The 24,477-nt window shown below is 44.5% G+C and overlaps 2 protein-coding genes across 7 annotated transcripts; both read right to left on the minus strand.

Moving 5' to 3' along the window:
* Nucleotides 1-3,275: 3,275 nt before the first annotated feature.
* LOC144710328 (LOB domain-containing protein 16-like) lies at nucleotides 3,276-5,527 on the minus strand. The gene is made up of 2 exons (XM_078584063.1): nucleotides 4,883-5,527; nucleotides 3,276-3,698 (listed from the first exon to the last, which is right to left on the minus strand). The coding sequence occupies exons 1-2, from the start codon at nucleotides 5,177-5,179 to the stop codon at nucleotides 3,405-3,407; spliced, it is 591 nt and encodes a 196-aa protein (XP_078440189.1). The 5' UTR covers nucleotides 5,180-5,527; the 3' UTR covers nucleotides 3,276-3,404.
* A 3,169-nt stretch (nucleotides 5,528-8,696) lies between these two features.
* Nucleotides 8,697-24,008, minus strand: PARP1 (poly(ADP-ribose) polymerase 2). 6 transcript variants are annotated; one of them, XR_013583345.1, is made up of 25 exons: nucleotides 23,762-24,008; nucleotides 21,795-21,844; nucleotides 21,431-21,611; nucleotides 21,078-21,264; nucleotides 20,766-20,997; nucleotides 19,952-20,147; nucleotides 19,735-19,881; nucleotides 19,584-19,644; nucleotides 19,327-19,387; nucleotides 18,993-19,250; nucleotides 12,247-12,481; nucleotides 12,061-12,173; nucleotides 11,910-11,986; nucleotides 11,676-11,839; nucleotides 11,362-11,553; nucleotides 11,170-11,278; nucleotides 10,997-11,079; nucleotides 10,437-10,574; nucleotides 9,537-9,719; nucleotides 9,413-9,456; nucleotides 9,329-9,346; nucleotides 9,232-9,255; nucleotides 9,094-9,162; nucleotides 8,990-9,019; nucleotides 8,697-8,855 (listed from the first exon to the last, which is right to left on the minus strand). XR_013583345.1 is itself a non-coding variant. In XM_078584405.1 (20 exons), exons 1-20 carry the CDS (start codon nucleotides 23,900-23,902, stop codon nucleotides 9,409-9,411), a joined length of 2,856 nt encoding a protein of 951 aa, XP_078440531.1. In that variant the 5' UTR covers nucleotides 23,903-24,008. The 6 variants fall into 6 exon arrangements, 1 of the variants encoding a protein (XP_078440531.1); XR_013583344.1 differs by having other exon boundaries at nucleotides 9,001-9,019; nucleotides 9,318-9,346; XR_013583342.1 differs by having other exon boundaries at nucleotides 9,318-9,346.
* Nucleotides 24,009-24,477: the final 469 nt, after the last annotated feature.

Below are 24,477 nucleotides of genomic sequence, written 5' to 3' on the forward strand. Positions count from 1 at the left end.
TCCCTCTAATCATGAGAAGTGAACCTTTATAAATCATAAGCACTCAGTTCTCATTCTGATAAGCACACCTGTTTGCCTCAAGCGCACTGAGTGAAACCTACTTTTAATGCAAATCCAGCGCATGCAACACATTTCTTATAGAAATCATCTTCATCAAGGTCCAATAAATCTAACCAGAATAAATAATCCACATGTCCAGAAAGTTTGTATCCATAACCACAGAATAATAAACTTCAATGTCATCAAATTTATCCACCTTGTGACGTTAGCTCCACTAGACTGTGCTCATGATGTCTTACTGACGTGATTCTTTGGGAAATCTCTCAAGATTCCATTTGCATGTAACTCATGGACTTATTTTATTTTTTTAACCATTTGGCCCTTGACTTGGGCTGACACTTTTTGTTGTCCCCATACTTTTTCTCCTCTTTTACGTGAACCTTTTTATGGGCCTCTTTCCAAGAAAAAACATTGACTTTGACCATCAATATAAGAGTATCATCTTTGTTGAAATTGATCAAAATAGAAAGTTTATAATCAATACTCACCATGTTCATCATATGAAGCATAGTCATCATAGATGATACTTTTATATTGCTTTTGTTAGATAGGTGTGAGCACGCAATTTGGTACCTTCATTCATGTAAATATCAAATAGTTATTTCTTCTACACACCTTTCTGACATAGCGTCTAGCCAAACTCTGCAGAGTTTTGAAGTTGTGGTTGACATGATTGATAACTCAAATTTTCAGTCTTATTTTTCATTGGTATTTGATTTAATCAACAAAATATATAAAATTTTATATATTACTGATTAAAATCCTCTTTAGATGGTAATAAAAATATGAGGGGAACATTTATAAATTATGAATATGCTTATATTACAATGATAATATGAAATTATGTAAAAATAAATCTAAATAAATGATGATAAAGCTTAAATAATTAGGTATGGAGGATAATGATGACAGATGAGTGTGGATAATATGGATGCGATGGATATATGTGGATTGGTATATGCGGCTAAATAGTTATATACGGACAGATGTGGATTGATAATTCATAACACATGGATGTTAATAATAAGATGAGAATATAGGCACAATGAGACTCATCATACAATTTGTATCCCAATAGGATCAAGGAAATTTATGCTTGTGCAAGTGGTTCTTGACTTCTCTTTCATCTTCTAACTTTGACCGAGGATGGACGACAAGAAAACTTGATAAACCTTCAAATAATTTTCTTTCTGTGGGCCTATTAAATTAGGAGAAATTCCAATATAATTTTTAAATTTTTAGAAGGGTATATTGTTAAATAAGAGGTTATGGTTTGATAGAGGAGAGAGTCGATGCAACCCCAAAAGTTTTAACCTAGACCCCTTTTAGATATCACAATTGTTAGATTGTGTCTCGATAGATGTTATGTAACCGTCAATCCAATCATACTTCCATGTCATGTACAAGTTTATCAAAATAAGAAATCCTATCCGAATACTAAAAATAAAAGGCAGTTTCATTATGGTGGTATACCAGCCGCCAGTTCTGGAACTTCCAGTTCCAATTGGAGCATATAGATCCATTTTGATTTATCATTATTTTCATTGGATGTTAAGAATGAAGTAAGAATGAAGTCATTTAATGTATGAAATTACTTGACGATCACAATATGATCATGCTCTAGTGATCACTATATATAAACAAGAAATTGTAAATATGCATATTCAAATGATACTCGAGATGGCTATCAAACTATCTAGAAAGAAAAGCACTATCTGATCTTACTTTTACTATAACTATGAGTAATTATGAGGCCATAAGTGTAGAAACACTGAGGACATAATATGGGTGATCTTTATGGAAACAATTCACTGAATTGATCTCTAGGGAACAGTAAATGCTGTTATACCTACACGTCAATGATGTTGATTCGTGAGATTGTCCACCCTACATAAGATAGGAGATTGACTTTGAGGAGAAACGTGCATTGAATACATGGCTAGGATAGTGGGGATAATAGGTAAGGTGGTTCTCCAATGATCTCCCACAGGATAGGATTCAATGATTAAACATTCTCTAACTCATTCAAGAGTCTCCACAGATGATGGATTATACATATACGGTAACTGTTGACAATAAAGGCTCTACGGGAGAGTTTGAACACTACTTTGTATCTTCTAGAGCACGAGGTGTAGCTTGGTACCCAAAAGGCTGGAAATTAACATAATGATTGGTTTCAATTGATTTTTTGTTGATTAATCTATGTGTTGATATATTTGATTAATAAAATTTGAAAACCAATTGTATTGGGCCATTACAGTTATTACCTAGACACATGGGTCTTAGGTTACAGTCACAAGATACATGGATATTGGTAGACATGATTAAAGTCAAGAGGGCTTTTAAGTAAATGTCCAAAATAAGTATAAATAATGGGGTACCTATTTTAGGTGTCCATGTCAGCTAAATCTTGCACCCCCACCCCTCCATGTCTTCTCTTCGTTAAAAATTATTCTCCCCTTTAATACATGGTGGTGAGAAAATATGAAAAACCTTAATGGAGAGTTGAAGAAGTTGAGGAGGTTTATCGCCACACTGATCACATAAGTTAAGAGAATCACAGCTGAACCTATTAATTGTGTCAAATTGATAACCACCTCATACAGCTAGTGCACTATCAAAGCACGTGTCATATGCCTCCCGTCGAATGCCTCCCTCACTTTCCACATTGCCCTACAGCACACTAGTGCTGAAGTTTCACTTGGTAGTCTATATTGCTACATGGTAGACCACTCAGGATTTTGGATCTGGAGCTTTGTTATACTGCTGTGTTTGTAAGATTGAACTCGTACCCTTGTTTTATCTGGATTTCAAGGTTCGAATTGGTTGTGTTGATTAGTGGCTTGTTTTGTCGTTCCATATCTTCTGTCCTAGTTATCCTGCATCAAGAACCAAAAATGATAATACCCAAGGCAGTTTAGAACACTGCTGCACAATCTCGTCCAATGGGAAGCGAGAGAGGGAGACCTGGAAGGAAAGGAGAAGAAGCTTCACTTGCAGAAAAGTGCCGCAGAAAGTGAAAAAACGTGCTCAGATTATGACAAAATTAAGTCCTTCAAAAACAACATAAAAACTGGGTCCTAAGTGGATTCATTACAATAAAACAAAACATCTCATGCAGGCCCGATCGAGCTCCCTTTCCAACACTTTGATAACTCTTCGCTTGTGACTGTGACTGTAGTCTTACACCCACACAAGCGTGAAATCAAAGGACAACGAGAACGAACGACGATTATTTCCTCCACTAAATACACCGTACAAAGAAAAGGAAAGAACTTATAAACAACCACAACAAAGAAACGTAAGTTCTCGGATCAGAGGCTCAGAAACTGTCAAGAACTCCGTTACTCCCTCATCTTCCACATCGCAAGGTTGCGGAACTCGCCAAGCTCCGCTTGGTGCGACCTCTTCCGTGGTCGCTGCTGCGTAGAACAGCCGTCCAAGAAGACCTCTCCTCTGCTCTTCAAGCTAGCACTGTCTCTTGAGCTTTGACGCGAAGATGGATACTCATTGCTGGAGAAAGAAGTTTGAAGGGTTGAAGTCGGTTTCTTGAAATTATCTTCCTGCCGCTGGTGATCAGCCATGGCGATCCCCATTCGAGCTCTTTCCTGCATTACCTGCGCTTGCAAGCTCGCTACCTGCAATCGTTTATGATTCAGAGATGAAGATATAGAGAGAATGACGTTTTACGACTCTATGTTTTGATTCGATTACGGGAAGTTTCAAATCCTTTCGTTTCCTCTGTAAGAGGAAATTGGCATCCTCCTTGTACCGAGGTCGTTTCTTTGTTATGCTCTTCCCTAAATAAAACAGATAAACTAATAGATGCTAGACTCGTGTATGGGACTAAGCCTGACGTTAGTTCGCGTTAGTTAGTAGTTTTGACTAAGATCACACCAATATTTTTTTGTGAGGTTAAAAACAAACGGATTAGACTGCTGGTGTAAGAATGACTGCTGGATTAAACGGATTAGACTGTTGCGAGGGATTACTCTCTCTCTCTCACCCTCTCCCTCTTTTTCTCTGCCTCTCTCACTCTATCTCTCTCTCTCTCTGTTTTTCTCTCTCTCACTCTCTCTCTCTCTGTTTTTCTCTCTCTCACTCTCTCTATGTTTTTCTCTCTCTCTCACCCACACACACTCTCCCTCCCTCTCTTTCTCTCCCTCTCTTCCTCTTTCCCTCCCTCTCTCTTTCTCTCCCTCTCTTCCTCTCTCTCTCTCTCTCCCTCTCTCACACATACACTCCCACTCCCTCCCGCATTCCCTCTTTTTCTCCGCTTCTCTCTCTCTCCCTCCCTCCCTCACTCTCACGCACTCTCTCTCTCTCCCTCACTCTTCCACTCTCTTTTCCACCCTCCCTCTATCTTTTTCTCTGCCTCTCTCTTTCTCCCTCACTCTCTCTCACACTCTGACTCTCTCTCTCCCTCACTCTCTCTCTCACTCTCGCTCTCTCTCTCTCTCCTTCTCTCTCTCTCACACTCTCTCTCTCTCTCCCTCTCTCTCTCTCTCAGTCTCGCTCTCTCTCACTCTCACTCTCTCTCTCCCTCACTCTCGCTCTCTCTCTCTCCCTCACTCTCTCGCACTCTCGCTCTCTTTTCCACCCTCCCTCTATCTTTTTCTCTGGCTCTCTCTCTCTCACTCTCACAGTCTCACTCTCTCTCGCTCTCTCTCCCACTCTTTCTCTATCGCTCTCTCTCTCTCTTCCTCTCTCTCCTTCTCTGTCGCCCTCTCTTTCTTTCACCCCCTAATACCCCCTCCCCGCCTCTCTCTCCTTCTCTCTCTCTAGTGGGGACTGAAGAACAAGAAAGAAGTAGAGTCGTCACCTGCTGCTGAAGCGCAAAGACGTGGGCGACGCAGCCGTAAACGGGGTCAGCGATCCTGGCCTGAGCTTCAAAGGCTACGCCCACGACGGCGTCGCGGCGATCAGAGGGGGGAATACGGCGGAGCAACTTAGACACGTTGCTGGCGCCGAAGACGCGATGAATCGCGGCGAAGACAGCGGGGCTATCCTCTGCGACGAAGTACGGGGCAAAAACGCACTCCGGCACGCACTTCCGACGAAGGAACTTGCAAGCGCCGCAGGGAGATCCCGACCCGTATGTCATCCCTTCCCTGGACATCTTCCTACTAAAATACAGACTGTATGAGAGAAACAGAGCGAGATATATACAAGGAGGTGAAGAAAGCAGCTCCCTAGAACCCAACTAAATACTCAGTCTTCACCAGAGAGAGAGAGAGAGAAAAAGAATGTGAGAGAGAAAGAGAGAGACTGTGTGTGAGAGAGAGAGAGATGGGTATTGTGAAAGAAAGAGAGAGAGAGAGAGAGAGAGAGAGAGAGAGAGAGATTGTAACAGAGATATATATATTGTGAAAGAGAGGGAGAGATTGTAAAAGAGAGAGCGATAGTGAGAGAAATATTGAGTGAGAGAGATATATATTGTGGAAGAGAGAGAGATAGAGAGAGATTGTGAGAGAGATATATATTGTGAAAGAGGGAGATAGACAGAGCGAGATATATATATAGTGAAAGAGAGAGAGATAGAGGTAGAGATTGTGAAAGAGAGAGATAGACAGAGCGAGAGATATATATAGTGAAAGAGAGAGAGAGAGATAGAGGTAGAGACTGTGAAAGAGAGAGAGAGAGAGAGAGAGAGAGAGAGGTAGAGATTGTGAAAGAGGGTGAGAGAGACAGACCGAGAGAGATAGAGTTAGAGATTGTGAAAGAGGGAGAGAAAGACAGACCGAGAGAGAGATAGAGGTAGAGATTGTGAAAGAGAGAGAGAGAAAGAGAGAGAGAGAGAGATAGCGGTAGAGATTGTGAAAGAGGGAGAGAGAGACAGACCGAGAGAGAGATAGAAGTAGAGATTGTGAAAGAGAGAGAGATAGAGAGAGAGACAGATCGAGATAGAGATTGTGAAAGAAAGAGCGATGGAGAGAGAGATCATGAAAGAAAGAGAGATAGAGTGGGTGAGAGTGAGAGAGATTGTGAAAGAAAAAGAGACAGACAGAGTGGTGAAAGAAAGAGAGGCAGAGATTGTGAAAGAAAGAGAGACAGACAGGGAGAGATTGTGAACGAAAGAGAGAGAGAGAGAGAGAGAGAGAGAGAGAGAGAGAGAGAGAGAGAGAGAGAGAGAGAGAGAGAGAGAGAGAGAGAGAGAGGGAGAGGGAGAGAGAGAGAGAGAGAGAGAGCTGAGAGGAGGTTAAGAAGGCAGGTGGCTTGAACCCAGTATTAAATAGCCTCGTATGATTCACTGTCTTTGACTAGACAGAGATAAGAGGAGAAGAACGCAGCTTCCTTGAACCCATGACTAAATACCCATGTCTTATTCGGTGTCCGTCACTGGAGAGAGATAGAGAGAGAGAGAGAGAGAGAAGACGAAAAAAACAGCTTTCTTGAACCAGTAATGAAGTCCACTTCTTGCCCTTGTTCTTTGTCCTTGCCTCAACTGTGAGGGAGAGAGAGAGAGAGACACAGAAAGAGAGAGAACAAAGAGATAATAGGAGCCGAAAAAATAGCTTGGTCGAACTTAGTACTTCAGACCCCACTTATTCTTTGCCCTCCACCAGATAGATAGATAGATAGAGAGAGAGAGAGAGAGAGAGACGGAATAAGAATAAGAAAACAGCTCACTGGTCCGTCAAGTTCTATACAGGAGAGGAGAAGAATAGTAATTATTATACTAAGCTCCAGTGCTCCCACTCTAAGTCATCATTTATCATCCTCTAGTGTCGGGCGATAAATACAATAAGAGAATCATTAGCTCCATACTAAGATGAAGATAGCTTCCTCAAACTCTGGCCATTCATTCAAGCTCATAATGTACGAAGGGAGAGAGAAAGAGATATAATAAGAGAGAGAATAATGAAGAGAGAGAGAGAAATATAAAGAGAGTAAAAGAGAGTAAAAGAGAGACAAAAAGATATAATAAGAGAGAAAGAGTTATAAAAGAGAGAAAGAGTTATAAAAGAGAGAAAGATATCAAAATAGAGAGAAAAAGAGAGAACTATAGAAAGAGAGTAATAGAGCGATTAGGTGAGAGAGAGAGAGAAAGAGATAGAGAGCTGTAGCAATAGAGAAAGCTATAGAAAGAGAGAGACTAATAGGGCAACAAGAAGAGATAGAAACAGATAGAGAGCTGTGGAAATAGAGAAAACTGTAGGAAGAGATAGAGAGAGAGAGAGTCACAGAAATATAGAAAGCTATAGAAAGAGAGAGAGTGAGAGAAATAGAGAGATAAAGAGGGAGCTATAGAAAGAGAGAGCTATGGAAGGAGAGATAAAGGAGATATATAGAAACACATAGAGAGTAATAGAGAGAGAGCTATGGAATGAGAGAGAGATAAAGAGAGATATAGAGAGACAGAAAGAGTAATAGGTAGAGAAAGCAAGAGAGAGATGGAGAAAGCAAGAGAGAGAGTAATAGATAGAGAAAGCGAGGGAGAGAGGGAGACTGATAGATAGAGAGAGCGATAGAGAGAGAGTAATAGATAGAGGAAGCGCTAGAGAGAGAGTAATAGATAGAGGAAGCGATAGAGAGAGAGTAATAGATAGAGAGAGAGATAGAGAGTTAATACATAGAGAGAGAGAGTAATAGATAGAGGAAGAGACAGAGAGAGTAACATATAGTATATTATGTAGAGAAAGCGAGAGTAATAGATAGAGAAAGCGATAGAAAGAGTGATAGATAGAGAAAGCGATAGAGAGAGTGATAGATAGAGAAAGCGAGAGAGAGAGAGAGTAGTAGATAGAGAAAGCGATAGAAAGAGTGATAGATAGAGAAAGCGATAGAGAGAGTGATAGATAGAGAAAGCGAGAGAGAGAGAGAGAGTAGTAGATAAAGGGATAGAGAGAGTAATAGATAGAGAAAGCGAGAGAGAGAGAGAGATTAATAGATAGAGAAAGCGATGGAGAGAGTAATAGATAGAGAAAGCGATAGAGAGAGTAACAGATAGAGAAAGCGAAAAAGAGAGAGAGAGTAATAGATAGAGAAAGCGAAAAAGAGAGAGAGAGAGAGAGAGTAATAGATAGAGAAAGTTAGAGAGAGAGAGAGAGAGTACTAGATAGAGAACGCGAGAGAGAGAGAGTAATAGATAGAGAAAGCGAGAGAGAGTGATAGATAGAGAAAGAGAGAGAGAGAGTAATAGATAGAGAAAGCGAGAGAGAGTGATAGAGAAAGCGAGAGAGAGTGATAGAGAAAGCGAGAGAGAGAGAGTAATAGATAGAGAAAGCGAGAGAGAGTGACAGATAGAGAAAGAGAGAGAGAGAGAGAGTAATAGATAGAGAAAGCGAGAGAGAGTGATAGATAGAGAAAGCGAGAGAGAGAGAGAGGGAGAGTAATAGATAGAGAAAGCGAGAGAGTGGATAGAGAGAGCGAAAGAGAGGATAGAGAGAGCGAGAGGGATGAAACGTCTGTCCTGCGCATTGAATGAAGCCCATGAACTACTACTCACTGTCCGTTAGCTCGGCTTCGCAGTGCCGTCACCGTGGGTGCAATTCCTGTGGACGACACAGAAATCGACACGCCCAATTGATGAGGAAAAAGATAAATCTTGGGAACGTCAACATCGGGAACACGCTACAGCAACGACTCGATATCATGAACATCTACTCAGCTTGTTGGAAACTGCAAAAGAAAACTCGGAGAGAGATGATGAATCGTTGATTGTAATATTATAAAGCCCACAATTTTGTATTTTTACATGATGTCAAACGCCGCCAGGTAGAAGGGTCGAATCGTCCGGTCTCTTGAATCGTCCCCCCCCCCACAACTTCGTCTTCAAAACGCGCTCTTGCAGCCTAATTTTAGAGAGAGAAAGAGCGAGAGAGACTTCTGAGGAGATGCACAGTAACCAAAAACTCCGCCACTAGCCGTAAATTAAAGAATTTAGGAGTTGCTGAATGGAGAAAATAAGGATTAAGAGATAGAGAACCTGTCATTTACCAAAATAATCGGCCTTCACCTGCAAAAGAGGGAGGTGGTCAGGGAAGATTCGAGATTGAAGGTTAGACAGAGAGAGAGGAAGAGAGATGAAACCTGACATTCACCAAAAACCAGCCCTTCATCTGCCAAAGATGGAGATTACAGTCAAAACCAGGCCTTCATCTGCAAAAGACGGGGTTCAGGGGAGATAACAACTTAGAGAAAGAGAGAGACAGAGACAGAGAGACTGACATTCACCAAAAACTCGAACTTCACCTGCAAAACATGAAGGTAGTCAGTCAGTTGGTAATAGAATCAGAGAGGGAGAGATATGAAACCTGATATTCACCAAAAACTTGGCCTTCACCTGCAACACATGGAGATGGTCAGGAATATCAAAGGCTGGAGAGAGAGAGAGAGAGAGATGGGTCACCTTTTGTGGTGAAACCTGACTTTAACCAAGAACTGCATTTTCACCTTCAAGAAATGGAAAGTGTCCAACTTAGATAAGAGAAGAGAGTGATAGAGAGAAAAACAGAGAATAAAACAGCGCTTGCCTGCGTGGTGTCATAGACAATATACTCATTGTACAGAAGCTCCGATGCCCGAATAGACGATCGGACAGGCTTACCGCACGGCACCACCACCTGATCCCTCCAGATGACGAACTCTGATTTATCAGGTGCTGTCTTCCCTAGTCCCTTCGTCGACATCTTGCCCTCCGGCGGCTGTTCCACGTACTGCACACCATGCAATAGTACAATCAACTCAAAACACAGTTCTACTCGGGTTGGCATGTCCTGACCACATTAATGTTGGGATCAACATTGTCATCACCGCAGTCAACAATCCATATTTAAGAAAATTTCTGTCCACATCATCGCCATAGTCAATTAGGCTGGCTTACATTGATGATAGGTGTTGATTTTTAATTACAACTTACTAAGTTGATGGCTGACGACGGACGGCATCAACAGTCTGTGTGACCCCATCAACATCATTGTCAACGTTAATTTAACTTCCTCAATATTTTGGGCATCATCCCCAACCATAGAGTTTGTCAACGAGATGACCTTGACAATGAAGTTGACAAAGGGTTCCTTTGAGAACCAATTTGAAGATATTTGTTGTCACCGAAGACAAAAAATTGTCATTATCGTCTGAAAACCCGCTTTGTTGGTGGCTTGAATGATGGATATCCTTTCGTCGTTGTTATCGGTGCAAGGTTAATTTAGGGGCAATAGAGAGGCAAAGTTGTCATTGTTGTGCTGACAAGGAGAGATGAGGAGGATGATGATCAGTTGTCATCGTGATCCATCCACCGAAAGGATGACAAGGTCGTCACATGTTGGAATCGTGGGGTGGTGAGACTTCACCAGTTACCCTAATGAAGCAAGTTTTGCCAGAAGGACTTAAAAATCATCGCATGTAACATTGGAAATGGTGAAGTTCAATACCGTGGCCTTCTTGAGCTCGTGAGTCTCTCCAAGAGCAACCTCACTGAGAAGCAACAGCCCCACAGGGCTCTTCTTGTCAGTGAAACAATACTGTGCGCTCTTGCTGACAAGGTCCGCAAAGTAAATACCTTTGCCAAACTGTGAAGGAAACACAAGAATGAAGTATCAGCGTCATCCAAAAACCCATCGTCTCTTCTCATCAACGTTAGTATATGTACAAGCAAGTGTTAGTAGACTATGACGAAAATCATCAACGTCATCCAAAAACCCATCATCCCTGTTGTCGTCATCAACCATAGCTTCAACAACGGTGACAATATTATTGTCCTCCTCCAAATGACAACAATAATGATGATAATGATTTTTTCATCGTCTCTTCTCACCGGAGCAAGCATAGCAAAGGGACTATGACAAAATCATCATGTCATTGAGACCCCGGCTAGTACAAATAACAGTAATGATGGTGACTTGCCATCACACTCTCGTCATCATCGACAATGATGGCAGAAACAGTGCAAGTCTTTTGACAAAAGCAGAAGAGACTTGAAATAGAAAACGACCATGTAACCAGTCACTGGTGCTTCAGGAGGCGCAATCCTAAGTCCTTGACTGAGAATTCCCACAAAATTTGTCACCCGGGAACCTGAGAGAAAAGATAAACTCATAATTCAACTTTCCAATTTTCATTTTAAAGAAGAAAATGGAGGAACTGAAGAGAATCATTCTTCTTTACCATGCCACAATAGCATCTTATTCTGTAACCTGTCTCTGTGAGACGCATATCTGTCAAACTCGCCTTCTCTCTCAAGAGCAAAAACATCTTCTAACTCGAGCTCCCAATCCTGTTACCGTCATTAGTCATTTTAAATCTTAATAGATATTAAATCATCCACAATAAGCCTAAAATCAACAGAGAAATCAGTACTTTGTGCGTAGGGGCATGGGTGTTGCAGAGGTATTTCTCGACCAGCTTGTAATCTTCACAATCGTGATCCAAAGGCGATATATTGCAGTGAAGTTTGTTATACTTCTCATCCAAAGGCTCACTACAATCAGTGTCGAAGCCTACTAATCTAGATGCTATTTCAATATCTTGAAGAGCCTCCAACATTTTAACCTGCAATATTGATTAATTGACAGTCATTTAAAATTTCCTGGTTTTATTAAAAAGCGAGCAACTCGAGTGTTCTAACATTTCAAACAGAATCAAAAAATAAAAAGCATATGGCACGAGTTTACCTTGGCTTTGAAATCATCCATATCCATAATGGCACGAGGGTGGACAGAAGGAATTAAGGTGAAGAAACGGTTACTCGCATCTATGATCATGCTCTTCTTAACTGACAGCTCAACGCTCTGAACATTAGTCAACAAGTTTTGTATCTCTGTCAACGCTTCAAAACCTGGCAATCAAAACTAGTCAAAAATCATATTCAAAATTTGAAAATGTGATTCAACTCAAAAGGAGTTGACCTTTCTGAATATTTTCTTTGCTTAGCTTCCCGAGGGGCATTTCGGACATGTTAATATCAAACTCCATCATGGCAGCCCTAAAGAAAGGAATCCATTATCTCTTTTGACTTTTTTTAATAATAAAGATCGATGAAGAATATTAACACGGAACCTGTATGTCTCAATGTCAAACAGCATCTTCATCAGCGCCACTAACTGTGGAGCTAGCTTACTCTCTGAGTCGTCAGAGTCTTTCCTTCTAGGCATTTCTTTTACTCCGTAATCCTAGAAAAATGTGTGATCGATTAAAAATAGGACATAACCATGTAGAGCATTAGGTGAAAAGAGAATTACTTACAATGTCTAGAGGGCAAAATCGTCCAGGCTGCTTTACAAAGTTCTTCAGTTCCCACATCTTCCAAGAGTTGCCAGTTTTCTCAAGGAAAAGACGCTGGAATTCGTCAATGGCATCAGACTTTGACATCTGCTCTAGCTTCTTCCCACCAATCTTCTCATTTCCTACCCTTCCCCACTTCCGGAAGACATAACATTCTTGCCCTCCATCTTCCTCAATCACTTGGAGGATATAATAGCTACACTCGGAAAAATCACCCGATTCAAAAATTTTAAAACTAATAAAATTAAGTAAACACTGAATTTAACTATAATTCTGGATATTTGTTCATCAAACTTTGGTAATAAAAAATGGAGTAATGGCCTAAAATGAAGTTGTATGTTAATCCTGGATTATAGTTAAAAGTAAAATCAAATTTTGATAATAATAAAATAATTGAATATGGATTTGGTATTTAATAAAAAAAGTAAAAGAAAAAGTAACTTATCCAAGAAGTGGAAAGATGTAGATGAACTCACTACACCAATAGATTTAATCAATTAAGAAGCAATAACTGCTTAAGGTTCCTGTCAAGAGAGGAAGGAAGAAGATAATGACATAACTCAATAGAGTACATGGCTGGGTATACATATACCCTAGGAGAGAGAGAATGATAAGAGGGCTAATGGGCTTATAGAATAGGGCCCATTTGTTCCATCCGCTGATCAAGCTGCTGATGTCCTTACCAAAGGACTATCTCGACCTCTCCTGCAACGTGCAGTGTCCAAGCTCGGCATGGATGACATCCATACTTTGCTTGCGGGGGGGTGTTAGTGAGATAGTCAGCCTTAGAAACCATTGAGGAGGACGAAGCAGGGCAAAGGGAAGGATTCACTGCCCTAGAAGCGTTTGTGGGACCCATTCCTCCACCGTCGCCGTCCCCAGCCACCTTCTCTCCCTTGCCTCCTACCGTCTCACCTCCCGGTGCACCGTATCCTCCCCCTAGTGCACCTCCTAACCCCGGGCAGTCCACCTCTCACCCCGGGGAGCTACCTCCTACTCTTGGTGCACCGTATCCTTCTCCTAGTGCACCATCTTCCCCCGGGGAGCCTCCCCCTACCCCCGGGGAGCTATCTTCTTCTCCCTCTTTTGCTTCCGCTCCTCCGTCGGACGATGTGTCACCCTCGTCTACTGATGATGATGCTCAGTTGGGATGGCCTATCGCCCTTCGGAAAGGGGTTCGTCAGTGCGCTCGCACACCTCTATACCCCTTATCTCACTATCTCTCTTTTGATCGGCTAAGCCCTTCCTACCGGTCCTTTCTTTCTCACATCGAGTCGCATCCCCTCCCTCGTCGCCTATCCGATGCTCTTGCTTCTCCTCATTGGAAAGCGGCGATGGATGAGGAGATGCAGTCCTTGCTCAAGAACCACACATGGGAAGTCGTCCCACTTCCTCCAAGGCAAGAGGGCGGTGGATTGCAAGTGGATTCATGCCAAGAAGCATCATGCTGATGGTACTCTCGAGCGCCTCAAGTCTCGACTTGTGGCTCGGGGGTTTACTCAGTCGTATGGCGTGGACTACTTCGAGACCTTCTCTCCTGTGGCGAAGATGGAAACAGTCCGTCTCCTCTTGGCGCTTGCGGCTCATTCCGACAGCGTCGACAGTTCGATGTGAAGAATGCTTTTCTCCACGGTGACTTGACGGAGGAGGTGTACATGCAGCCACCTCCCAGGTATACCCTTGGCCCCCCGGGCACCGTTTGCCGGCTGCGGAAGTCTCTCTATGGACTGAAACAGTCACCGCGGATGTGGTTCGGTCGGTTCTCTTCGGTCATGAAGACCGAGGGCTACACTCAGAGCAATGGGGATGCCTCCCTATTCTTCCGTCACAGTTCCGCGGGTTTCTCCATCTTGGCCGTGTACGTTGACGACATCCTCATCACGGGGTCCGATTCTGCAGAGGCCGGCCGCCTCAGCTCTGCATTGGCCAAGGAGTTCGAAATCAAGGCCCTCGGGCCTCTTCGCTACTTCCTCGGCCTTGAGGTGGCCTACTCCCCCCGGGGGATCTTTGTGTCACAGCAGAAGTATGCCGTTGACCTACTGGCCTTGACCGGAATGACTGAGTGTGCACCGGTTACTACTCCCATCGACCCTAACGTCAAGTTGGGTAAGGGGGAGGACTCAGCACCGGTGAACGCATATCAGTACTAGCAGGTGGTGGGGAAACTCATGTACTTGACCCACACCCGCCCCGACATCAGTTTCGCCGTCAACCTCCTCAGTCAGTTCATGCACTCTCCGCGGGAGATCCATCGTCAGGCGGCCAACCGGGTACTTGCGTACCTAAAGGGCTGCCCCGGGAAGGGCTTGTTCTTTCCTCGGAGTATGGAGCAGACCGTGAAGGTGTACACGGATGCGGACTTTGCCGGCTCAGTTGTGGACTGTCGTTCCACCACGGGGTACTGCACTTTTGTCTTCGGCAGTCTTGTCAGTTGGAAGAGCAGCAAGCAGGACAAAGTGTCCCGCTCCAGTGCTGAAGCCGAATACCGGGCACTTGCCGATGGGGCCTCTGAAGGCCAGTGGATATACGGAATTCTCCATGACCTTCGTGTGGAGTATTCCGGCCCGATCCACTTCTACTGCGACAACAAGTCGGCAATCGCCTTGGCAAAGAACCCTGGCCAACAGGGACGGATCAAGCATATGGAACTCCACCGCTACTTCTTCAAGGAGCGCGTGGACGAGGGCATCTTTGACTTGGAATTTGTTCCATCCGCTGATCAAGCTGCTGATGTCCTTACCAAAGGACTATCTCGACCTCTCCTGCAACGTGCAGTGTCCAAGCTCGGCATGGATGACATCCATACTTCGCTTGCGGGGGGGTGTTAGTGAGATAGTCAGCCTTAGAAACCATTGAGGAGGACGAAGCAGGGCAAAGGGAAGGATTCACTGCCCTGGAAACTCAAAAATAAACCTTAGAACCTGGCTCTGATACCAAAATGTGCCGTCGACTGAGTTGGAGTCTGCATAGTAGCCACTTGGTCACGGAGACAGGCCAAGTCGGCTTGGAGCTGCTCAAGAGTCGCCGGGCTGGTAGAAGAGGTAGAGGAGGAGGCAACCATAGCTTTCCCTTCGGTAGCCTCCTTCTTTTTCCGGTTGTCGTACTGACGCTTCTTGCACCACTTGCGGAGATGTCCAGGCTTGCTGCAGTAGGAGCAAATCAGCCCGGAGGGGGCCGCCTCCGCGGGGGGAGCAGGAGCGGGCGAGGGAGGCCGGGCGAGGAGGGCAGTCGAGTCACGAGCTGCCTCCGAGGAGAGAGTGCCAATGACATGAAAATGACTCTCCTCTTCCTGGAGTTCCTTCACCAAGTCATCAATGGAAGGAAGGCCTTCCTTGCGATGGAGAACGCGGCGCGAGTGTCGTCATACTCCTTGTTTAGGCCATAAAGAAACCCCAAGAGGCGTAGGCGAAGAGTGTTCTGGAATGACTTGCACGTCGGATCATCCGTCGGCAAGTAGTAGTCCACCTCGTCCCACAGCTTCTTGTGTTCCAGCGCATAGTCCGAGATGGACAGTGCGCCTTGGCGAAAGTTGCTGGCTTTAACGCGAGCATAAAGAGGCGCCAGTTGTCCCCTTCGCGGCCGCAGAATTTGTTGGCCTGGTCCCAAAAACCCTTCACGGTGGCGCAGCGAGGGAACCTTTCACGGAACGAGGGTGCAAGGGAGGTCGTGTAGAGCCATCCAAGGACGAAGTGTTCCTCGGCTTCCCACGCCACATAGTGTGGATGGGTTGATGGAAGCGGGGCTTGTGTGCAATGCTTGAACAGTTGGCGTGCCTTGAGAGTAGTCTCGACAAAGTGACGCCACTGTATCAAATTCGGGCCCTGGAGACACGTCGTGTCGGGAACCGCCGGCAGAGAATGAGTAACCTTGTGTGACAAGGGTTCTCGTTGAAAGTCTGCATCGGTGAAGCCATCATCTGGGGCGGCGGTTGGCGCGTCTGGCCCGTGGAGTAAAGTTCCTCCGACATCAGAGCCGTGGTCTCTCACGGAGCGGCTGTTGTGACTGCGGTTGCGGCCCGTGCTGCAGCTGCGGCTGCAAGCTGCGGCTGCGGCGGCGGCGGCTGCTTCGGCGGCTGCCGCGGCTTCTGCTGCTACCTCGGCCGCGGCGGCTGCTCCGCCCCCTACTGCGGCTTCTGATGCTGCTCCGGCGGCTGCTGAGGCCGCTGGCTGCGGCTGCGTCGGCGACCGGCTGGCGCGGCTGCGGCTGCGGCTGTCGCGGCTGCGGCTGTCGCGATTGCGGCTGCGGCTGTCTGCGCGGCTGCGGCTGCGGCTGTCTGGCGGCTGCGGCTGTCTTGGCGATGCGGCGGCTGCGGCTGTCGGCTGCGGCTGCGGCTGTCGCGGCTGCGGCTGCGGCTGTCTTGGCGCTGCGCGCTGTGCTGGCGGCTGCTGCTGTGCGGCTGCGGCTGTGCGCGCTGCGGCTGTGCCGGCTGCGGCGGCTTGTGATTGCGGCTGTGGCTGTGCGTTGCTGTGGCTGCGCGCGCCGCTGCTGCTGTGCTCGGCTGCGGCCAGCGCGGCATCGGCTGTTGCGGCTGCTGCGCCGTGCGGCTGGCGGCGCTGTGGCTGGCACTCGGCTGCGGCTGCGGTTCCGCTAGGGCTGCGGCTGCGGCTGGTTCTCGAAGCTCGCGGCTGGCTACAGCTCGCGCTGTGGCTGATCCGTCGGTCGCGCTCCGGATTCGCTAGACAGCGAGAGGGTGATGTCAAACCCTAGATGGAAGAGCTCTGGAGCTCTGATACCATGTCAAGAGAGGAAGGAAGAAGATAATGACATAACTCAATAGAGTACATGGCTGGGTATACATATACCCTAGGAGAGAGAGAATGATAAGAGGGCTAATGGGCTTATAGAATAGGGCCCATTAGCCCATAAGGCTGACTATCTCACTAACAGTTCCAAATCTCACATACTCACTGACCTTGAAGATGCAAATTTCAAGGGAAGGTATCATATATGCAAAATGACCAAAATGCCCCTGATCGGGGTAGGGAAGGACACGGTCCAGTCTCGGTCCCATTTTACCAAAAACCTAAACCTAGACCTGAAGTTCGGTCCGGGCTTGGTCCGGACTCGATCCGGTCCAGTCTTCAGTCGGTCATGTTGACTAGTCAATGTTAAGTTGACTTGGTCATCTCACTGCATCTTATGTCAACTCTGGTGCTGAAGCAGTGTTGAATAATGAGAGGGTGAGAGGGGATAGTGAAAGAGTGTGAGAATGAGAGAGGGAGAGAGTGACACTGAGATACTGCAAAGGCACAGAGAATACCATAGGAAGAGAGTGAGAGAGAGAGAGAGAGAGAGTGTGTGAGAGGGAGAGAGGGAGCAGGTAAGAAGGAGAGTACAAGAGAGAAAGAGGAAGAGAGTGAGAGATGGAGAGAGGGGGAACAAGAGGGAGAGAGCCTGAGAGGGAAGGGAGGGGGAGAGAGGGAGAGGGAGCAGGCGAGAGGGAGGGAGTTCAATAGAGAGAGATTGCGAGAGGGAGAGAGTGTGTTAGAGAGAATGAGAGTGGGAGAGCAAAAGAGAGGTGAGCGAGAGAGAGGACTAGAGGGAGAGAGGGGGAGCGTAAGAGCAGGAGAGAGGGTGACAGAGAGAGGGAGATAGAGGGTGACAGAGAGCTGCAGAGAGAACGATAGGGCTTGAGAGAGAGGGAGAGAGGAGGAGAGGGAGAGCAGGGGAGAGTGTGAGAGAGAGAAGGAGAGTGGGAGAGAGGGCGAGAGAGAGCGCCTTGAGAGAGAGGGGGAGAGTGGGAGAGAGGGCGAGAGAGAGAGCGCCTTTAGAGAGAGGAGAAGAGGGAGAGCAGAAGAGTGGGTGAGAGAGAGAGGGAGAGAGGAAGAGAGGGCGAGAGAGAGAGGGCCTTGAGAGAGAGGAGAAGAGGGAGAGCAGAAGAGAGGATGAGAGAGAGAGGGAGAGGGGAAGAGAGGGCGAGAGGGAGGGAGAGATGGCCTTGAGAGAGAGGGAGAGAGGAGGAGAGGGAGAGCGGGAGAGAGGGACTTGAGAGAGAGGGAGACAGGAGGAGAGGGAGAGCAGGGTGAGAGAGTAAGAGAGAGAGGAGAGGGAGAGCCGGAGAGAGGGAGAGAGCGAGATAGAGAGACATGGAGAGGGAGATCGGGAGAGAGGGTGAGAGAGGGAGAGCGGGAGAGAGGGCGAGAGAAAGAGAGGGAGAGAATGAGATAGGGAGACAGACAGAGGGAAAGAAAACGAGAGGGAGAGAGTGAGAACGGGACAGTGGGCGAACGGGAGGGAGAGCGAACGAGAGGGAGAGTGAGACCGGAAAAGAGGGAGAGAAAGAAAGGGAGAGCGAACAAACGGGAGAGAGTGGGAGAGAATGAGCGGGAGAGACAATGAGAGAACAAGAGAGAGAGAGAGAGAGAGAGATAGAGGGAGAGAGAATGCGCAGGCGAGGGGGAAAGAGGACTACAGAAAGAGAGAGAACGAGAGGGAGAGAGGGAGAGAGGACGAAAGAGAGAGAGAATGACAGAGAACAGAGGGACAGAGGGGGAGAGGGAGAGGGAGCAGGTGAGAGAGAGAGAGAGTAATGGTCTTCGGTCCAGTTCGATGTGCGAACCGGACCCGGACCGGAAGGTTTGGTCAGCCCTAAAAAGGCTGACCGATGGTCCGGATCGGTCCGCTCTGACCAAACTTCGGTCAGACCGTGTCCTTCCCTAAATGGGGGTATAGGATCAATCGAATTGACGATTCACGAGAAAGGTTACCTGTTGACCCCAGTTGAAAGATCAGAGAGGTTCAAGGTTGTGCTAAAAATGCTCTTTCCATCTTCAAGAATGTGACCAGAGTCCTGCAATCCAGACGACTCATGAACAGCACTTCTTCCTTTGACTTTCACTGTAACCGTTCGACCCTTCTGCGACTCTCTTTCTAAGTCAATTTTGTAGGCATCAAGTGGGAGCTTCTTTTGTGTTTTTACGCAGTCAGCTAAGTAACCCTCCCTCACAATAGGTACCTTCATCCTCCTAAAGGACAAAATAGTAGAAAAATCAATTCACATTGATGGAGATGAAATATGCACTATTTAAGGCAGAAAATTACCGAGCTTTCTTGATTTCAGGGTCAGACTGGTCTAGTTCACTCACCACTAAGCAGGAAGTTCCTGCCGCACAAAAAAGTGTTCTCATAACTAAAAGATTATCGATAGAATTTAACATGTTTTTCTAACTATTTCGAACTGCAAGTAAGCAAGAAGTTTCTGCCGCATAGTACTAGGCATTATTATGATTAGCTCCTCCATGAAAATGATAAATAAGTCGGTGAAGCATGAATAAGAATGGTAAAGGATAAAAAGGTACCTTTGCCAATCTTGGTGAGAACGTCTACCCCCATATTTGCAAGTTTCTTCTTCCAGTCCTCCTTAATGAAAAATAACTTTAGGAAACTAAAAGATTATAGATAGATTAACTTGTTTCATAACTATATTAAAATTAAACAATAAATTAATACCGTGTTGTCTCTTAAATTTCCTGTCAGCACAACTTTTACGATGCCCAGTTCTTCAGAAGATGTTGAGGATATTTGTTGGACAGGGGGCTTATCAGAAGGCCGAGGAAGTACTCTTTCAGGTTTTTTGACTTTCTGAGTCTTGAACCACTGTACAAGGTGACAAAAAATTTACAAATGAATAAAGCCGACTCATTTAAGAATAATTCATTAACTTTACCCTCAAGAGATACTGATTTTCAGTTCCTTCTGGGATTTTCCATTTTCCTCGAAGGCGAACAGGTTGAGTAGTTGAATATGAGCACTTGCTCCATGCTGATACATAACCACGACAACGGTATTCACTGTCTAAATAGTAGAGAGATCCAGAACAAAGAGGACACTTGGCTAGAGCCCCAAAAAGCATCCCATCAGCACTAGACAAGCGATAAAAAGTTAGAAACTAACCAAAATGAAGTGATCCATATTTAACCGAAAATGGACACAAACTGCTACTTAAACATTATGAAACAGAGGGTGAAAATAAGACACACAAAAGTGTCCTAAGTTTTCTGCATAATGTTTGCCATCGTCAATGACAATGACAAGGACAAAGTCATCATCACCATGGACCCGCAACCTGGATGATGAAGCCGAAATCGTGACAATGACTGGCAATGAAAAGAAAATCATCCCAAAGTCCCCTCCACCACCCACCGCCTTGAGCGTCTGGACATTGGTCAAGATGACAATGAAGATGAAACGAAACCATCATCTTCACTCGCCTGCAACAGGAATGGTGATGACAAAATTGCAATCATCACCAAAACATCAGCTTGTGATGATGACGACAACAATTTCACGCTGGGACATTGACGCAATTTTTACAATAAGGGCACAATTCAAGATAAACTGGTAGTCTGGGCTGATAAACGCCAAAGACCCGAAATTAAACTGTGTTAAATGTCACAACCTCAGCTTAAAAAAACATCAAAACCATCAAATAAATTAGAAATTCATGGGTTCAAGTCCATGGATAAATATCAAAAAATTACCATCGCTCACGTAAATCATATTCCGACCCTGACGAGTCTTGCCCATTGGCGTCCAGCATTTCACGAATCTCTGCATTTGTCATGTGTCTCTTAAGTTCATCTTTTATGGCCCACAACTGATTACTCTGCAGCTTGAGCCTGCTCTCAAAATCGTCACGATCTGAGACCCTTTCCTCAGTTTTAGAAAGTTTTTCTCCATCATCATCAACCACAGCTCTTTTACGCTTAGAGCCTTTAGGAGAAACAGAATTTCGACATCAAGCAACAAAAATGACAAAAACGTTTAATAAAACCAGAATTTTGGGTATCAACCTTCTTTTTTGGCAGCTTCACGTTCATTGATTAAGACAGAAAGTTCTTCTCTCTCATGAACGGGAAGATCATCCCATCCAAAAAACTTTTCTGGTAGGCAGGAGGGAAACGAATCTATCAAGCATCTGATGTGATAATAGTTGGAACCTTTTGCTCCTTGCCCATCAGGCTTGATCAAGACACGAACCTGGTAGAGAAGACAGATCTGAGACGGAATCGTTTGATAAAAACCCCCTAATTTTAGAATAAGTGAAGAAACTTAAAGAACAAAACCACAGAGAAAAGAAGAAAATGATTCAAAGAAAACTGATTTCTATACAAAACAAGTTCCGGTGAAAGGAGAGAAACACAACCGTGCCCTTGATAATTTTATCACTGCATTTCTTGCAATTAGTGCGTGAACTTGGGGAAATTTCAATAGAATATTCTTTTTGGGTTCCTGAAGATGTTTCTTGAGCGCCTTCTTCGACATATTTCCTTATCTTTTGTTGATCCTCCCAGCGCAAAGAGTCAAAACCCTCAACATCTTCAGTGCTATTGAAATGAATCACAGATAGATTAGTACAAGAATAACACATTTAAGTATATAATGTCATTATGAAAAGGATGAAGACTAGAATCGCATACTAGAGAAAATTGAAGTTGAATAAAAAAAGAAAAACCAAAGACTAGTTGACACAAACTGCGGCAACTGAAAGTAGTAGCATAGATACTTACGATTTGATTTGGTTGGCTTTCTTCAAAATGCAACTCGCATGATTCCACAGCTGTTCCGTGCAAAGTAAAGATAAAAAACATGCGTACAATTAGATTGGATACAGATATCTAGAGATGATTGAGCAAGAAGAATGCAACACTAATCTAGCAATGACTAAGCAATGAGAAGGAAACACAGATCTTCCGGCTATTTCCTGAGAATCTGTTACGACTCCTGGTTAGGACCAGCGTAGAGCCACGAAATCCACGTAACGAGATATTCAAATAAGTTCAACAAGAAACTCATCTTAAGTAGAAGAGTCCAAGTAGCAAAACCAAGGGGAGAAAAACCACGACAAAGATCCCAGAGAAGGGAACCGAGAACGGAGAAGAGCTTGATACAGGGTGGCCGAATCGGCCTGGCGGCTAGGGTAAGGAGAGGATCTCCCCTTCGCCCTCATCAGAGTCTGATCGGCTTCTGTCCATACCTTTCTCCCGCGCCCGACGCTTCCATTTAACTTTGCTCCCCAAGGAACTCGGCCCGTGATTGGTGTGCGAGAGTCTCTTTTCTTTCTCTTTTCCAAGTAGGTCCTCGTTAGTTCCCTATCGGAATCCTAACTTTTCAGTCTACTATGTGTAATTACGTAGCACCACTTTTCTTTCTTTAAATCTAGATGAATCTTAATGAATCCGTTTTTTTTAAGGGCTGAATATCACTGGCGAAATCATGATAACACATAAGCTACGCATCCAGAGAAGAGATTGAAATAACAGACAATGAACTTTTCCGGGAACGTAAGAATCATAACAGGACCCAGGAAAAATCAAGTTGCAAGGCCGGCTACTCCATTTTAACAGCCCACAATTATCGTACACAGCAAGTAGGAAAGCTACAGAAATTCATAGTAAAAGCTTCAAATGTAACGACACAAACTGGCCGACAAAGTTAAACTGAAGGCTGCGCAAAAGGAACCCTAGCCCACAACCAAACCATGCAATGGCAATCGATAAGCCACTGCACAAGAATTCACGAGAAGTAAATATCTAGATACGTATACACATATACATTTATATATATTGGGGAGAGGAGGAGATAGCTACATAAAATCATCGACAAAGCTTCAAATGTAACAATCGAAACCTGAGGAAAAAGCCAAACTATACTCTGCCCAAAAGGAACTCTCGCCCAGAAACAAATCATGGAAGGGTAATCAGTTGGCCAGTGCACTAGAATCCAGGAGAAACAAATATGTATACACATATATATACTGAGAAAGAGAGATGACAACAGAAATTTATAGACAAAGATTCAAAAGTAACAACAAAAACCAGAGAAAAAATCTAATCGAAGTCTGCCAAGAAACAAATAGTAGAAGGGTACTTGGCTGGCCAATGCACTACAATCCACGATATTTAAATATGTATGTACATGTATATTTAGAGAGGAGAGAGAGATGGGAACAGAAATTTATAGACAAAACTTCAAATGTGACAACAAAAATCAGACGAAGCAAAACTGAAGTTTGCCCAGAAGGAAATCGTGGAAGGGTAAACGGCTGGTCAATGCACTACAATCCAGGAGAAGTAAATAAGAATATACATAAGTAAATAAGATATATATAGCAACAGAATTTATACACAAAGCTTCAAATGTAACAACAGACACCAGAAAAATAATCTGAATTGAAGTCTTCCCACACAAATCGTGGACGGGTACTCGGCTGGCCACTGCACTACAATCCAGGAGAAGTAAATATGTATATTCATGTATATATAGATAGAGAGAGAGATATAGCAACAGAAAGTAAAAATCAAAGTTTCAAATGTAAAACCAAAAAACCGGCCGAAAGTGCAAAACTGAAGCCTACCCAGAAGCAAATCGTGGAAGGGTATTCGGAAGGCCAAAGCACAGGAATCGAAGAGAAGTAAATAAACACAACTAACTACACAAATATGATTTAAATCATATACATTGAAACAGAGAGAACCTGCATGAATCCATCGAAACCTCTTGCGGGCACTATTCTCGCGAGGCGGAAGGTATCCTTGGCAATGGCGTTCTTGCAAGACCTGCAAGACGCCCGCGACGACTTGGCATACTCCGCGTTCCATGGCTTTGCTGGATTCATCACCGCCCTTCTCCTCTACGAATCAAACAAAGCTTCTCCAGCAGTAGAACCCTTGCAAGAACTGCGATCAAGTGGAAATGTACGTTGCGAATCAAAAAAACTAAGTAAAAAGTACGTTGTGAATCGTTTGTTCATGCTGCCCAATTACGTGGAATGAAGAATGGGCCGGACCAGCCCATTTGAACCTGAGAAACCCTTTTTATGAAGATATGAAATCAAACTTAACCCCTTTTTTCTAATATTTCCAAGAAAGTGTTGTATTTCTAGCCTTTCATTTTTCATTATTGTATGAAAATAACTTTATGTAAATAGTATTTCAAAGGACGGGTTAAATTTCTAGACTTCCATTTTCTAATGAAAAGAGAAAACCAAACTTGGCCTCTCCTTTTAGAAACAGAGAGAAATATGATTTTTTTAAGAAAATGTTGAATTTCTAGCCTTGCATTTTTCATTCTTTTTCTACTCATTTATGAATAGAGGAAACCAAATCTGACCCCTCTTTTCAGAAATATAACTCCAGTCAAATAGTATTTCCAAGAAAATGTTGAATTTCCCGCCTTTCATTTTTTAATTTT

Source organism: Wolffia australiana, chromosome 12 (assembly GCF_029677425.1).
Source record: "Wolffia australiana isolate 7733 chromosome 12, ASM2967742v1".
Classification (NCBI taxonomy): domain Eukaryota; kingdom Viridiplantae; phylum Streptophyta; class Magnoliopsida; order Alismatales; family Araceae; genus Wolffia; species Wolffia australiana.

Bases quoted from the DNA above. Each gene is read 5' to 3' on its own strand.
- LOC144710328 (XM_078584063.1), bottom strand. From the start codon at position 5,179: ATGTCCAGGGAAGGGATGACATACGGGTCGGGATCTCCCTGCGGCGCT. The intron at 3,699-4,882 runs GTGACGACTCTA...AAACGATTGCAG, and splicing joins TCTTTGCGCTTCAGCAGCAG to GTAGCGAGCTTGCAAGCGCA.
- PARP1 (XM_078584405.1), bottom strand. From the start codon at position 23,902: ATGAATCCAGCAAAGCCATGGAACGCGGAGTATGCCAAGTCGTCGCGG. The intron at 10,575-10,996 runs GTCGTTTTCTAT...TTTCCTTCACAG, and splicing joins CACCAGTGACTGGTTACATG to TTTGGCAAAGGTATTTACTT. The intron at 9,720-10,436 runs GTATTGAACTTC...CATGGTGTGCAG, and splicing joins ACGAGCTCAAGAAGGCCACG to TACGTGGAACAGCCGCCGGA.